The sequence below is a fragment of the Sceloporus undulatus genome, chromosome 2 (genome assembly GCF_019175285.1).
Source record: "Sceloporus undulatus isolate JIND9_A2432 ecotype Alabama chromosome 2, SceUnd_v1.1, whole genome shotgun sequence".
Classification (NCBI taxonomy): Eukaryota; Metazoa; Chordata; class Lepidosauria; order Squamata; family Phrynosomatidae; genus Sceloporus; species Sceloporus undulatus.
Window position 1 is genome coordinate 292,777,248 of NC_056523.1, and position 15,928 is coordinate 292,793,175.

General features: G+C 40.5%; 1 protein-coding gene across 1 annotated transcript in view; it reads left to right on the plus strand.

The window, feature by feature from the left end:
• CMYA5 (cardiomyopathy associated 5) overlaps positions 1–15,928 on the plus strand; it is an 89,375-nt gene that overhangs the window by 56,938 nt on the left and 16,509 nt on the right. The window contains 1 exon segment of the mRNA XM_042452169.1: positions 14,834–14,967. Within this exon segment, the coding sequence (XP_042308103.1) occupies positions 14,834–14,967 (134 nt within the window).

Sequence of the window (15,928 nt, forward strand, 5' to 3'; positions counted from 1 at the left end):
GCTGGATTAAATGTATGGGGCCTTAGACTAATCATTCCACATCAATGTCCTATGAACTCAGTCTTCTCTCTAGCTTCATTTGTACACAACATTGGCAAGCTTAAATGCAGCAGTTCTGCTCTCTGCTGCCTGTCCTGGTGTATATTCCAAGTGCACACCTAGACCAGAGATGCCTAAGTTCAGATCATTGAACAATATTTTCATCCCGATGTAATTTTCAGAACTGGTGTGATGATACACTGCACTCAAGCTGTTTGGTGAAAATGCAGGGCATAAATGTAATAAATGCACCTCAGTTTTATGATAGACAGATACCTATTTATTTATGCATTTTTGTAATTTATAAGCAGCTTTTACATCAATTATTTTCAGCACCTCCTCCCCCTCCTTCTTGTTAGGTGCCCCCCAGTTGAAGGGGGGGGGGGAACAGTCAGAGGAAGTTTGTTGTTACATTCCTCTTAGGCTAAGTGTCTAAATCACCCAGTGGATTTCCATGGCTGAGTGTATATTTGAATCCTGCTCTCCCAGAGTCCTAGACCAACAGTCAAATTACTATACTACACTGGTTTTCAGTGGAACCAATGTTGTTGCTGTTTTATGGATTTTAGATGTTGTTGTGCTTTGCTGTATGGGCAACACTGCTATCCCTGGATATGTTTTATTAGTAAAACAGTAACCGGAATATATAGATCAGGGAATGGTTATATAAAAAGAAAAGTAATCAACAAAGACCCACTAGATAGTATGTGTCAGTGGATTTCTATTCTCAGATGGAAGGCCATTCCACAAGATAAAAGCTAACATACTTGAAGATACATTCAAGCATATCTCTAGACCATATGGAACTACGTGGCATGCCTCTTCAGACATACTCAGCTATTGGAGAGGTTGACAAGGGAGAAACTGTGCTTTAGGTATCCTAGGAGCCAAGGTCTCCTCCAGCACAGGATGCAGTTGCCTAACTTGTGATGAAGAAGGCTCTACTACAGGGGTGGGTAACATATTGCCTAGATGATGCTAAATTGCAAGTCCCAGCAGCCATAGTAAGGATAGCCATTGGTGATGGATGGTGAGAGATGCAGATGAACAAAATAGAATAACAGAATCACAGAGTTGGAAGAGACCGCAAGGGCCATCAAGTTCAATCCCCTGCCATGCAGGAATACATAATCAAAGTACCCCTGACAGGTGGCCACCCAGCCTCTGTTTAAAGACGTGCAAAGAAGGAGACTCTACCACATTTCAAGGCAGCATATTTCACTATCGAACAGCTGTCAGAAAGTTCTTCCTAATATTTATGTGGAACCTCTTTTACTGTATCTTGCATCCATTGCTCCGGGTCCTGTTCTATGGAGCAGCAGAAAACAAGTTTGCTCCATCATTGGTATGACATCTCTTCAAATATTTAAACAGGGCTATCACATCACCTCTTAACCTTCTCTTCTCTAGGCTAAACATGTTCAGCTCCCTCAGTCACTCCTCATAGGCCATGGTTTCCAGAACTTTCACCATTTTGGTCACCCTCCTCTGGATGCACTCCAACTTGTTAACATCCATTTTGAATTGTGATGTCCAGAACTGGATGTTGTATTCCAGGTGAAGCCCGATCAAAGCAGAATAGATAGTACTATTACTTCCCTTGATCTAGACACTATATGTCTGTTGATGCAGCCTAGAATCCCATTGGCTTTTTAAACTTCTGCATCACACTCTTGAATCATGTTCAGTTTGTGGTCTACTAGGACTCCTAAATCTGTTTCACATGTACTGTTGTTAATTCAGGTGTCACCCAGTTTATATCTGTTCATTTCATTTTTTGTATCTAAACATAATAGTATTATACCTTTCTCCCTGTTGAAATTCATTTTGTTAGTTTTGGCCCAGCTTTCTATTCTATTAAGATTGTTTTGAATTTTGATCCGCTTCTCTGGGTATCAGTTACTCCTCCTAGTTTGCTGTCATCTGCAGATTTGATAAGCATGCCCTCTATTCCTTCATCCAGATAACTGATAAATATATTGAATAGCCTGGTCCCAGGTCAGAACCCTTTGGCACGTGACTGGTCACTTTTCTTTAGGAAGAAGATGAGCCATTTGTGAGCACAATTTGGATTTGGCAATCAAGCAATTATAAATCCACCTAACAGTCACATTGTCTAGCCCACATTTTAATAGCTTGTTTGCTAGAATATCATGGGGGACCTTGTTCAGGGCCTTACTGAAATCAATATATGCTACATCCACAGCATTCCCTTTATCTACCAAGTTGGTAATTGTATCAACAAATAAGATAAGATTAGTCTAGCTTGACTTGTTTTGGGGAAACTCATGTTGACTTTTTGCGATTATGGCATTCCTTTCTTAATTCTTACAGACTCTTTGTTTAATGATTTGTTCTAGACTCTCTCCTCGTATAGATGGCAGGCCAACCAGATGATAATTCTTTGAGTCTGCTTTTTCCCCCTTTTTGAGGATGGGGACAACATTTGCCCTCATCCTGTATGCTGGGATATCTCCTGTTCTCCAGGAATTTTCAAAGATATTAACAGTGGCTCCGAGATTACTTCTGCCAGTTCTTTTAACACCCTTGGATGTACAGCTGGATGTTTATATCTGTGGGGGATCCATTCTGGATCCCTCCGCCCATGGATAAAAAAAAAATGGAACCTCAAGTCCTGTTGTCCCTAGTGGCAGCACGCAGCCATGTGCACACACTGCCATTGGGAACAATGGGCTGGCCATCTGTAAATGATCAAATCTGTGGATAGCAAGCCTGTGGATCACAAGGTCCTACTGTAGTCCATCTGGCCTTGGAGACTTGAATTTATTTAGATTAACCAGATATCCCTGTACTAATCTGGAGGAGCACAAGATACCCACTCCTGACTGAGATATGCGTCAGCTAATATGCCAGCTGCACTCCTTCCTGGAGCTGGGAGACCTTGAAACAGTAATACATGCACTGGTAACTTCTCGGCTTGACTTCTGAGACACGCTCTACATGGGGCTACACTTGTGCCAAGTTTGGAAACTTCAAGTGGTATAAAATATGGTAGCCAGGTTGGTGGCGGGCACATCCAGAATTGCCCACAATACACCCGTTTTGAAATCTCTCCACTGGCTGCCTATTAGTTTCCGGGCAAGGTACAAGGTGTTGGTTATAACCTTTAAAGCTCTACATGGCTTGGGTCCAGATTACTTGCGGGAGCACCTTCTTCCACCTAATCCACCTTGCACACTTCGGTCCTCTGGGAAGAACCTGCTACAGCTTAAGAAGACTAAATTGTCTGTGGTGACCCAGAGGACCTTCTTATCTGCTAAGGGTTTTTTATACTTGGGGGTGGATGGGATATGGGATTGTTCTTTTTAACTGTAATTATTAACTGTACGGTGTTTTATTCTTTTACTGTTGTAATCCGCTTTGATTCCTCTGTGAAAAAGCGGATTATTATTATTAATATTATAATTAGCACCACTGTTTTGGGGGAAGGATGGTGATGCTCTTCCCTGTTTAGGTTTCCTAGGAGGAAAAGTGGACAAGGCAGGTAGTTTCTATTTTGCAAAAAACTACTCTGGTATTTTGTGGAGCCAGCAAGGTGGAGTGGTTTGAGTGCTGAACTCTGGAGGCAAGGATTCGAATCCCCACTCAGCCATGGAAACCCACTGGGTAACATTAGACAGGTCACACTCAGCCTCAGAGGAAAGCAAAGGCGTTCCTCTTTGAGCAAATCTTGCCAAGAAACCCTCATAATAGGTTCATGTTGTGTGTGGGGTGGGTGGGTAGGTGGGTGGGTGCCTTCAAGTCATCTGCTGACTTATGGTAACCCCATGACTTATGGTTTTCTTAAGCAAGGCATACTCAAAGGTGGTTTTGCCAATTTCTTCCTGCAATATATAGCCTACAGTACTTGGCATTCATTGGCAGTCTCCCAAACCAAGTACAGTACTAACCAGGGCTGACCCTATTTAGCTTCTAAGATCAGATGAGATCTGGTGCTTTTAGGGCATTGATGGTGAACCTTTTATAGGCCGAGTGCCCAAACTGCAACCCAGACCCCATTTATTTATCGCAAAGTGCCACGTCCCTCTGGCTTTCTAGTAAGAGACTCTGGCAAACGCTGTGCTAGGGTGACAGCATGTGTGCCCACAGAGAGGGCTCTGAGTGCCACCTCTGGCACGCGTGCCATAGGTTCGCCATCACTGTTTTAGGGTATTAGGCCCTAGGGTTGCCTTAAAGTCACCATAAATCAGAAACAATCTGAAAGATATGACAAAAACAACTCTGTAGTTTGCTCAGCTTTATGGTTTATTTGGACCTGAGTACAACTTGCTTCTCCTGTTTCTTTAATGTATTTTTGGTTTCTTTGTGTTTTCTTTTGTTGGCAAATGCATGTTGTTAAAGGGACAAAGGGTAATGCATATTGGCATCCCTCCCAGCCTTTCTACCACTCTTGGACGAGGAAAAATGTGGTAGCTACTAAAGACTGAGCTAATTCATTAGCTGCAGGCCAGGAGAGAACAATGCTGTGGTTCAAAAGCCCTTTTCTGAAACTACACTGATGGCTGTATATTTAATCTTGCAAACACTTCAGTTTTTAAAAGCATTTTTGCAATTGGTTTGTAAGATGAAAAAGTTCTACTTCTGCTTCTATGGAGAACTGCCATGCAAAGACACTAATGGCAGGCTTCCCCAATTGTATGCCTCAGATGTATTCAGATGTATTCAGATGTATTGGACTATATCTCCCATTATGCTCAGCTATATGGGGATGATGGTTGTTGCAGACTGATATGCTTTGGGGGCACCTGTTTGGGGAAGGCTAAAACAATGTTTTCCCTGACAGATGAATTGCTAATGTGACTAATTTATTTCAGGCAAGCTGCTGAGTGACTCATGCAGTTGGTTCCCTTTGTGTTTGCAGAATCTGCAAAAACGAAAATAAATGATGCCTGCCTTTTGATCCTATGAATCCACCTTAAAAGAAAGAGAGAGTCTTTCATCTTTTTTTTACTGATGGAGATATAAGGAAAAAGTGCATGCATGATTCTAATCCCCCAGTCCTAGACCTTATTCAGTGCTACATTTCTGGCTCCCTCCTTTCAGCTCCACATCTTTTAAGATTCCTTTCTATTGGAGAAAGGTAATACTGAACAGGGAAGGAGCTCTTAGCTGAGCTGTGGCTGGAAATAAGAGCTGTTTTTGTATTCAGTTGTGGGAAAAGGCTCTCTAGTACTAAGTAGAAAAAAACAGATTGGAGAACCTGGGAAATGTGTGCATATTTTTATGACATTCTTGGCTTCTAGGAAACCAACTATAAATGACTAGTGTAAACATAATAACAATGTTTTAAAGCATTTGCAAATTTAGATTTTTTTTTAAGAAAGTGGAAAACCTGCAAATAAAAAACACTTTTTTAAAAACCTGAGAGAACATCTCTCTATGAATCTCTAGGTCCTCCAGGGCAATTCTGTGGCCAAGATCTGCTATAGGCTGACCATGAAATTGCGCTGGAGGACCTATAAATGCCTAGAGAAGTGTTCTCTCTAGGAATCTCTAGGTCCTCCAGCATGACTTCTGGCAGAGGTTGACTATTAATGGAGCCACCCTGGAGGACCTAGAGATTCATAGAGAAAGCATATTAATAAAATCAGTGAATAACAAATCCACAAAAATCAAAGCCGCAAACGTGGAGAATCAACTATAGATTCCTCATTCTTGCATCAGATTTCTAGGGGACATTCAGCCTCACAAAAATGGTTCCTAGCCTCCAAATTGAGTCCTGACTGTGGGATATGCTATCACAAACCTGGATGTATTTTCCTTCTTTTCATCCAAACCTGAGTGGGTAGCTCCATCTCTAAACAATATGTTTAGCAAGTTTTTTTTTAAAAAAAACCCTCTGCCCCCAGTACTGAAAGTTTGTCATAGAACATTACGTCCTCTTATCTACTCATTTACCTCTTATCTACATATCTTGCATTTAGCATGTTTTGTTTTGTGACTGCAAAGTAAACAGGAGCTTACGTTCACAATTCTGATTGCTGAGGCACACACCTCTGAGATAAAGAGAGAGGAATGGGTAAACTGATAGGGAATGTGCATTTCCATTATCGTTTAGATTGATCCTTAATAGCATATTCCACAGAGGAGTAGAGGGCAGGTAAGCCATGATTCCCCAAATGGCTTCCTCCTTCCAGAACAGTTCAGGATCTATGATCAAAGATACTTGACTATTGTAACAGGACCATTAAAATAATCCCCAGCAGTTCTACTGGCTAAATCAGTTTGGCACTCCATGTATTACTACAATCAATGAGAGAAGAGTCTTTAAAAGCCATTTCATCCAAATCCCATCTTAGTATGTTAGAGAGGAGAAGAGAGGGTTATTGATAAATTATAATCAAAGGCAAGAATTCCTGTGTCACTGAAAAACTTAAATTAAGAGAATGTGTCTGAGACATTGCTGTTTAGGAGGAGAGAACCGTTTTTTAAAACATCATGTCCCTTTTGTTGCTTTCATTCATATGTGCTCTGCATTCTATCAAAAGCACTTGTAACAAGCAAGAGTGTAAAATCTAAAGGAAACGTATTGAAACACAGCCAGGATCTGCCACGTTTTTCTAGTACAATGGAGCTGTTCTGTTTCCAGCAGTATTGGAAGCGTGTCACTGTATTTTATAGAGTCCACTATGTAGATCATCCATAACACTCAGCATATTTTTTTAAAGATTGATTTTCCTCCTCTTTCTTCTAAGATGGGAATGACATGGTTCAACAGTTTGTGATAGTTTAAGAAATATTACACACCCAAGCAGATCAGAGGGAGAGAGGAATGAATCAACCATTTGTGCTCTTTGCCATGATCAATATTTTAGCACCACATGATCGAAACTCTTTTCTTACTGTTGTTATAGCTACCCTAGCTAAAAGCCCAGCAAATGTGAAGACTAGAGGAATGAGAAGTGGGGGAGGTATTAGATTATTTTTCCATCCGCATCCTCCTTATGTAGACTATTTCTGCTCCCTAACATTCTGGCAATTAAGGATGTTGCCATGCCATTAACAGAGTGAAAGAGAAATCATGCCTTTTAATTTTAAGGAGACAGTCTTATCTGTCCATTGTGCAAAAAACAATGGGGCCCCCAAAGTTACCTTTTCACAGTTATGGTACTATAATCCTACTTTAATTGCCATAGATTAATCCTATAGAATGCTGGGGTTTGTAGTTTGGTGAGTCACTAGGGGTCACTGGCAGAGAATTTTAAATGCCCTATCCCAAACTGCAAATCCCAGGCTCCATAGGATGTTGCCATACAATAGTATGACAAGAGTACTGCCATATCACACTAGCTACAGATTCTGAATGCTGTTCAAGAGCAGCCCCATGGAGACCATATAATGTACTGTAACTGGGAACTTTGGTCAGACCCATACTTTCCACCAAAAAGTACAGATGGGATATCAGCCAAACCTGAGCTTCATGGCTCAGTTTGCCATCTGGTCATCAGGAGTAATCCAGGATTGGGTGCTAGTTTTACTTTGTTTTTATGATGACCAGTATTGTTTCTATACCTTGCTACTGTTTTTATCCTGGGTTTATTATATTCCATTTAATTATCATTGCTTATTATTATTTTGCATTTTATGTTTTCATTTATCTGTCCATGGCCTAGAAAACTTTGGTTACTGGGTAGTCTCAAAGTGTAAGAAATACAAACAATGATAGTACTGTAACAACAGCAGCAGCAGGATGGGATGGGATGTTTTGGGGTCTTTTCCTGTTCCTCTATGACTACAAACTATAGAGGCTTGGGTTGTCAACACTCAGGACACTGGATGAGGTCTCTGGGAATTGCTATGCTTCCCTAGGTATCTGGGAGGAAAGACTTTGGAGAGTTTACTCTACCAGCTTCTATACACCAACCTTAATTTAAACATAATTTGTTTTTATTTATTTATATTATTTTATTTATTTATATTATTTATATTATTATTATATTATTATATTATTATTATATTTATATTATTATTATTTATATTATTTTATTTATTTATTTATTTATACTTCTTTGTACCTTAGTTTGGAGTGGCTTCATTTCACTTATAGTACTAGAAGCCATCAGAATGATTTATTTGTTGTTATTGTTTGCTGCCAAGTCAGTTTTGACTTATGGTGACCCTCTGAATGAGAGACCCCCAAGAGATCTTCTCATCAACAACCCTGCTCAGGTCTTGCACATTCAGAGTTGCGGTTTCCCTGCTTGAATCTATCCATGGTGAGGTCTTCCTCTTATACTATTGCCTTCCACTTTGCCAAGCATTATTCTCTTTTTCAGTCAGCCATGTTGTCTCATCATATATCCAAAGTATGTAGTCATTTTGGCTTCCATCAAGAGTTTGATTTGCTATTGGACTCATTTATAGACAGAATGAATTATAGATATTCTAATCAATCAATTTAATTGATTAATTATAGGTAACTAGGTAGCCACTAATTAGATATGTAGTTTTGTATTGTGCTTTCCTGAGATCTTTATTCATTATGTGACTATATGGGCTTTCCCCCCATCATTGAGTATTTTTTTTATTTTTTTAAATAAATCTTTATTAAATTATTATAACATATATACAATGTTGCATATGTCCCATTCCCTACTCCCCCCCCCCCCACATAGCTTGAAAGAGTTTAGGATCAATATACTGTTTACAATTAATACCTAACATTCAATATGTGGGATTTAATTACATTATTGACTTCATTGTACTCCGTATTGCCTTTAACTTTCTCCAGCAGGATTTCCCAACCCAAATTCCAAGCTTCTACTTTCCTTTCTCCAATATATTTTAATCTTCTATCTCTAATAATATCAAATAACAGGTTATCTGCCAAATACTTATCAACCTTGGTGAAGTTCCAATTTTTACTTTCTTTCCATCCTGATCCTATCACAGCCTGTGTTGCTTTTAATATATTTTTATTGCTTTCTCTTCATTGTTCTTCAGTCCCTTATTCTTCAAATTTAAACTTAGACAATTCTCTTTGCTCAAATGAACATCCTTGCCTATAATGTTATTACTCTCTCTTATCACTTCACCCCAAAACTTCTGAACACACGGACAGTCTCCCCACATATGCATGTAAAAACCCTTGGACCCACCACAGTGCCATCATTTAGCTGATAGATTTTTTATTGAAAAGTGCTAATTGAGAAGAGGTCCTGTACCATCGCCCTATTAATTTCATCTGTTGCTCTTTTATTCTAGTGTGCTTGTTTCTCTTAACCTCATGTACCCACAATTGTATATCTCCATCATTGAGTAAATGACAATCAGTCATCACATATCTGTGATGCCCCTGGTAACGAGTATAGTTAGATTTCCTCCACTGCTACATCCCATCCAAAAGAAAGGAAGGTTTTCAGTGACATAGTATATAAGTTACTTCTACTGTATAGGAGCTACTTCCCTAAAGTTATTATTCCTATAAAGCACTTATACCCCACCTGTTCCCTTTAGGAGAAATAAGGCATCCAGGGTGGTTATAATGATCTGTCCATGTAGAATTGAATGCAGACAGTTTTGCTGTAAGTTGCTTTGATGTGAAAGAGTAGGCAGCATTGTGCTGTTTCTGTTCATAATGAGTACCAATGTGTTTTCCAGCCCTCACTGCATGTGCTGGCACTGCCTTTGAGATCTGGAGGAACCAGAATTTGTTATGGGAAAATATTGTGTATGTGTGAATGATGTGTGGGAGGGCACTGATATCAGAGAACTAGACCCTAGACACACATACTGCTCTAGTCCTTATTAAGGCTGCAGTGAGTATTTCTGCAGTTTGGATAGGTGCCTCAGAATTTGTATTTGTTCTGTGCCATCATGCTGACTCCAACTTAGGAGGAGTCTGTCATAGGGGTTTCCTTAGCAAGATTTATTTAGAGGAGGTTTGCCATAAACTTCCTCTTAGGGGCAGTACAGATGGGTGGGAAAACACTGCCCCTTTTTGCTGCGTAGCATTGCCATGGCAACCAAATGATGAGGCACCACTGTGCAGCAAAAAAGGAACCACCTAGAGCAGCTCCTTTTTGCAACTTTGTAAGAGCTGCATCGCAGCCCTTACGACACCACTTCCTGGAAGAGACGAGTGAGTGCTAAGACGCCCACACATCATCAACATGCCCCCCTTGTGGGCGGTGCCATGCAATAGTGGCACCATCCACATATAGGAGGGCTCAGGAATGTCGGTTGGTATGCACTCTCGAGCCCTACTATCGCCTACCAGGACACCGCCTCCTGGAGGTGTGTACTGAGCCAATGGCTAAGAAAGTGTGACTTGCTCAAGTTCACCCAATGGGTTTCCATGAGCTGAATGAGATTTGAACCCTTGTCTCCCAGAGTCCAACTCTCAAACTGCTACATCACACTGGCTCTCAACAGATAAATAAATGATAACGCTAAATTTGCCAAAACGTTTGAATTATTTCAGTCTTGTTTGCTACTAATTTGTTTCCCTGGTTGCTGCTATTGTCATCATTGCCATTTTTCTGCCCTTGCTGTCCTTGGCCCCATTTGCCTGCTCTGCTGTTTACTACAATTGGCTGCAGTGATTTTATTTACGGACTTCTGTAATATCCTTATGGCAGACATAGTGCTATGATGACTTTGGGAAAAGACTTGGGTCACCTCAAACAGAATAAATGGCAGTGGGGGGGCGGGGAGAGATTAGGATGAAGACAGTGAGGATCAGGAAGAATAAACAAAATAATACAGACAGCATGACTATAGGAATATGAATGCATTCAAAATCAGTGAATTGCAAAGGGGGAGATGGGCAGTTTTCCAACCCTGGCCAAACTCTTGTGCATCTTAGATAAAGTCTGAGGCAGAAGAGAGTGAATCCTATTTTCTTTCTTGGCCAAACCCTCCTCTAGTTCTCTCTCCCAACATGATCATCTTTCCCTTCCAAGTGGGGTGTCAAGAGAAGCATCGGGAGTACTTTGAAGAAAGTTGAGGAAGGAAGATTTCCCCTTTTTCCTCTCCTTCTCCTGGAAGAGGTGATTAGCAGCTCTTGAAAAACAAAGAATGTTGGTTGTTGAGAAATAAAGTTCTTCATTAAAGTTCTTCATTATGAACAGAGGTTGTAGCAGCAGGGTTGAGCATCCTGAGCCCTTTGTGGCCAGGTGAAATTATTCAGGTTCTCTTGAGTTTCCCTTATTTTCAAGAGAGGGAAGAAAAGAACTCTTATAAATTCTAGATTAAAAGCTAGAGAGCCTGTTGAGTATCTTCCATTTCTAAAACAAAGGCGTGGTACAGATGGCCGCTAAGTGCCGTCCTGGCGGCAATACTAGGGTTAGGGACCATGCACCAACCGCACGGTCCCTAACCCTAGCATGGGACCGCACCGGCCTCATGGCGGCCTCTCGTCCACATGGGGACTGTCATGACACTGGCTGCGCCATGCAACGACTGTATGTCGTGTACAGGAAATGGCATCATAATGGTGCCACTTCCTGGTTGCGGCACCACAAAGAAGGAGCTGCTCTAGGCAGCTCCTTTTGGGCACATGCATTGTTCCCGCTGCAACCAAATGGCCACAGAAACAATGCTGAGGAGAAAGGGGCCAGGCGGATCCCCTGCGAAAACGGAGGACTGACTGTATTTCTTTTTACAACCCTCCTCTGTAGTTTTGTTTTGTTTTGTTTCTTTGTTTGTTTGTTGAAAGATGTGTTCTGAAGTCTGAGATGGAATGTCCAGGGAGATTGAAATGTGGTGAGAACAGGGCTCATGTGATAAACTCCTTGGTCTCCTATGGTCCCATCTAGAATGATGCCCTTGGTAGTTTGTAGTCCATCCTTTTGTGTCATGTTGGTATAGGGATTTCACATCCATAGTGGCTAAGATGATGTTCCCTTGGAGGTTGTGGACAGACTATAATTTCTACAAGTCACTAGTGTCCTTCACATAGCCTGGAGTGTTGTGACATATAGTTTAAGTATATTGTCCATACATCCAGAAGTACGAACAGTGAGTGTTCCAATGCAGTTTTGCTTAGTTTTTCTGGTGTATCCTGGGCTTTGAGAGTTTTTCAAACGTTAGCATGAAAACTTCTCTGAAATGTGTGCGCATTTGTATTAATACATGCATTCTGTGCAATTTTCCCTGATTTATTTTGCCTACTATATTCATATATTGATATACCAGGAACATTTAAAAACATACATTTTTGTTACAGATAAGCACAAATGTCCTTGAAATTCATGTATCTCATCTGCACTTTTTGACTGGAGACCTCCAGTCAAACCCTTGGGGAAATACAAACTTAAGTCAGGTTCAATAACTCATGTTCAATTTGTGCCTTCCTTCAAAAGTACAAAATTCACCAAGTTTGCATTAGATTGTGAACCAAACAAATTTCTCCCTCTAGTTTTTTTGTCAGTGATGTGAGGTCACATTGTATATTGACATGCTGCTAGTGCCTCTCTTAAGCTGGGTTACATCTGATTATGCAGTTATTGTACTGATGCTAGGATAAGAGTGATTGAAACTATAAAGAAGTTCAGCTCAGTTCAGATTATAGGAGAATCTGAGAGTCTTTGAAATCCACTCTGGCTAAAAATGCTTGGCTTTGAAGCTAGAATATGTTTCAACCTTTTTCATTTCTTTTCTTGAATGACAAGAGGACATAATAAAAGACATATTATGAATAAATGAGACATCTATTTATGTAGCAGACAATCCTCCAAAGCTCTGTGATGCAGAACTATGTTGACATTAACTTGTGATTGTTCAGCACAAGGAATGCAAAAGAAGTAAGAGATTTTGAACAAGGTGTAATTCTTTTTTTTTTTTTTAATGGAAAAGCATAACAGGTCCTCATTCTCCAGTTTCTAGTGCTACCTGGTGGAACACTGCTGAAAGAACAGCTTCTAAGGCTTGAGCAAGGCAATGTTATTTTTAAGTGTACTGAGGTGATATGAATGAACTTTGGTTAGGCTTGTTGTGGACACACATTTCTTTTTTTCTTGATATTTCCCTGAGATCAAGTGGGTTTATAGGCTTTTGAAGCATTACAAAACAGAGCTCAAAGCAAAAGTTTGCATACATCATGGGAAGCCATCCCTATTTCAAACTGCCAGCAACTATCTGGAATAATCATTTTATCATCAATCTCTCCATGATGTTTGATGAAATTAGTGCCAGTCTCTCATAATGCAAGGTCATAATGGCTGAAGGGAAAGATTAAGTAGACCACAGTCCACTCCACTGCAGTGCCTGTGGTTCCATGTACATTGGATGATCAAAGTTCCAGATCATTGACAGCTTAACAAGTATGGATGTAAATGCAAAGTCTCCCTCCATACAGGAAAGGGCTGCACAGATTGTATGACATTGGTGTGGGACTAGTTGGTGCATCCATGCTCCTCCACTGGTGCAGTACATCAGTCCCACTTCCTATAATGGTACAGAGATAAACAAGGAATTTGTGTATCATATATGGTGGTATTGCATAGGGTTCTCATAGCATCTTTGAGGCTGTGTGGACTGTACCTGTCAACTGTACACAACAGTGTACAAGAGCTTAAGAACAAAATCCAAACCCTTTTGAGCTACAATATAAGTAGTGAAGGTCATGCCTGTACAATACTGTATTTGCAAGACTGGAGAGAGATGCAGCTGGAGAAAGATGCGATAAACAAGGAACTTGTGTATCACACATGGTGGTCTTCCACAGAGATCTCATTACTCCCTTTGAGATTAACTGAATGAAAAATGCCATAGCATAAGATTTCATAAACTTGGTCTACTGCCTCAGATGCATGAAGACCAGTGGTAAGGGCTTGTAAGGGCTAAAGTGTTGTGAATCACTTCCGTCATAACATAACAAATCATACCCCTAATTAATCTCCAGGACCACTGTGGATATTTAATATGACTCAGAAACAGCTTATCTGTTAGGACATTTCTTTATCTTGTCAGCAGCAAATGAGAAATAGCAAGGACTGGGAAATGATATCCTCTACAGTGATGACTAGTGGTTTCCATGTGAGTGGAGCACTGAATCTGCTGCAGGTTTTCTATCAAACGTTAAAGCAGTGATACAAGATTCTGAATCTTATCCTCAAAATAGTTTCCATACCTTGGACAGATGCTTTAAACTTAAGAGTAAAAGTCACCACTCTACTCCCATGGGCAATTAGCTGCCACTGTAACCAGTTCATTTAGGACTGATTTTTAAGGATTAGCACTTGGTGTTTTCTGAAATGATGATGCACTGAAGCAGGTTGGCATGGGGAGTAGTTAAGCAAGGTCTCATCTTGGGAGGATTGTTGAGAGTCTCCATATTTCATATCACCACTTCCTTGCAGAATGCCTGTCCTTGTGGAAATAATCCCTTACTTGGTGTAGATTATTTTAAAGAATTACACTCTGGGTGGTTACATCTGTTGTACATGGAAATGTTCTACAGCAATGTTTCTTAGGCCTTCTGATGGGAGGACTCTCGGCTATCTCCTCCCTGCCCCAACATGCCAGGGATTGGCACCATATTCATAACCATTGGCTACAACTGTGGTTTTCTATTTGTTTGTTTTGTTTTTCCTTTCCTAAAAACTCAATATCAGCCCAGGGACTATCATTCTGAGTAACACCAGTACAGATTTTTTTTTCCATCTTGTGTTTTGTTTTTTGCTATGTTGGATGACAAGTCTCTAAAATAAAAGCTTCTTCTTTAATACTATGAAGCCCTTTATCTGTTCCTCTGTAAGAAGAAAAGCAGCATGAGAAACAGGGTGATTATTTCAATGGAATGATGATCCATATATCATTGCCTTTTCAGATCACTAGCTGGCATTAAACGACCTGAAATGAAAGTTCACCTAGAATCCAATGTAAATTATTTTTTCTACGTGAGAGCAGTTAATGTCTTTGGAACAAGCGAGCAAAGTGAAGCTGCTCTCATCTCAACAAAAGGTAGATAAATGCTCTCTAAACAGCGTGAGCATTGGAGGGGGGAGGTATACACAAATGGAATATGTTTCCTGTATTTGACCTCAACAATGTACAGTGTATTTGGGCATTTGCAGAAGACCCAACTATGATATGACCAACAGATGCATACATTTTTTCTAATTTAATAAACATAAGAGATAATAGACTGCATTGAACATGGTATTTGTTACCATGTCTTCACAATGTAGTATCCAGAGATCAAAAGCGACAGCACCTTGAAGACAGATGTGTGGACTGTACACAACATTGGACAACTGGTCACATTTATGGCACAGTAAAGCAACTATGCAGAAAAGCCACCCTGAAAAATTCAAGGGAAAAATTACACAAACCAAATCAAATGTTAATACAGGTTGAATATCCTTCATCCATAATTCTGTAATCTGAAGTACTGCAAAATCCAAAACCTTTAGAGCTATAATGTAAGTAGCATAGTATTGACCTGTACTGTATTTACAAGGCTAGAGAGAGGCATGACTGGAGAAAGATGCAAGGATTAATGAAATGGTTCGAATCCATACCTCCTACCATTTCACAGAACCTTAGGGCTGAAATAGATGGCCCTGCAGGGGTAGCTTCAAGCCACCCCTGAGGAAACCAGATTGGGGCCATAACATCCACATGGTGCAGCCCCAATCTGGCTTTTAGCTGTCCAAAATGAATTGGCAAAATGTTGCTCCTTTTTGAGCCCGCAAAAAGCTGGCTTTGCTGCTGCCGCTGAGACTTTCCATAGCTTCTACAGTGTGTGGCATATAAACACTTTGCTGCTGGAGCACCACAGAGCTGCCCACCATGTGGCTGGGCAGGAGATTTCATGAGGGCTTCCTGTTGGTTTGGTGACATTCATCATCTAAATGACATGCCTCCAAGCCGCCAGGAAGCTGCTGCAAAGGGGCAGTCTGTTTTGCCCAATATCTCTCTC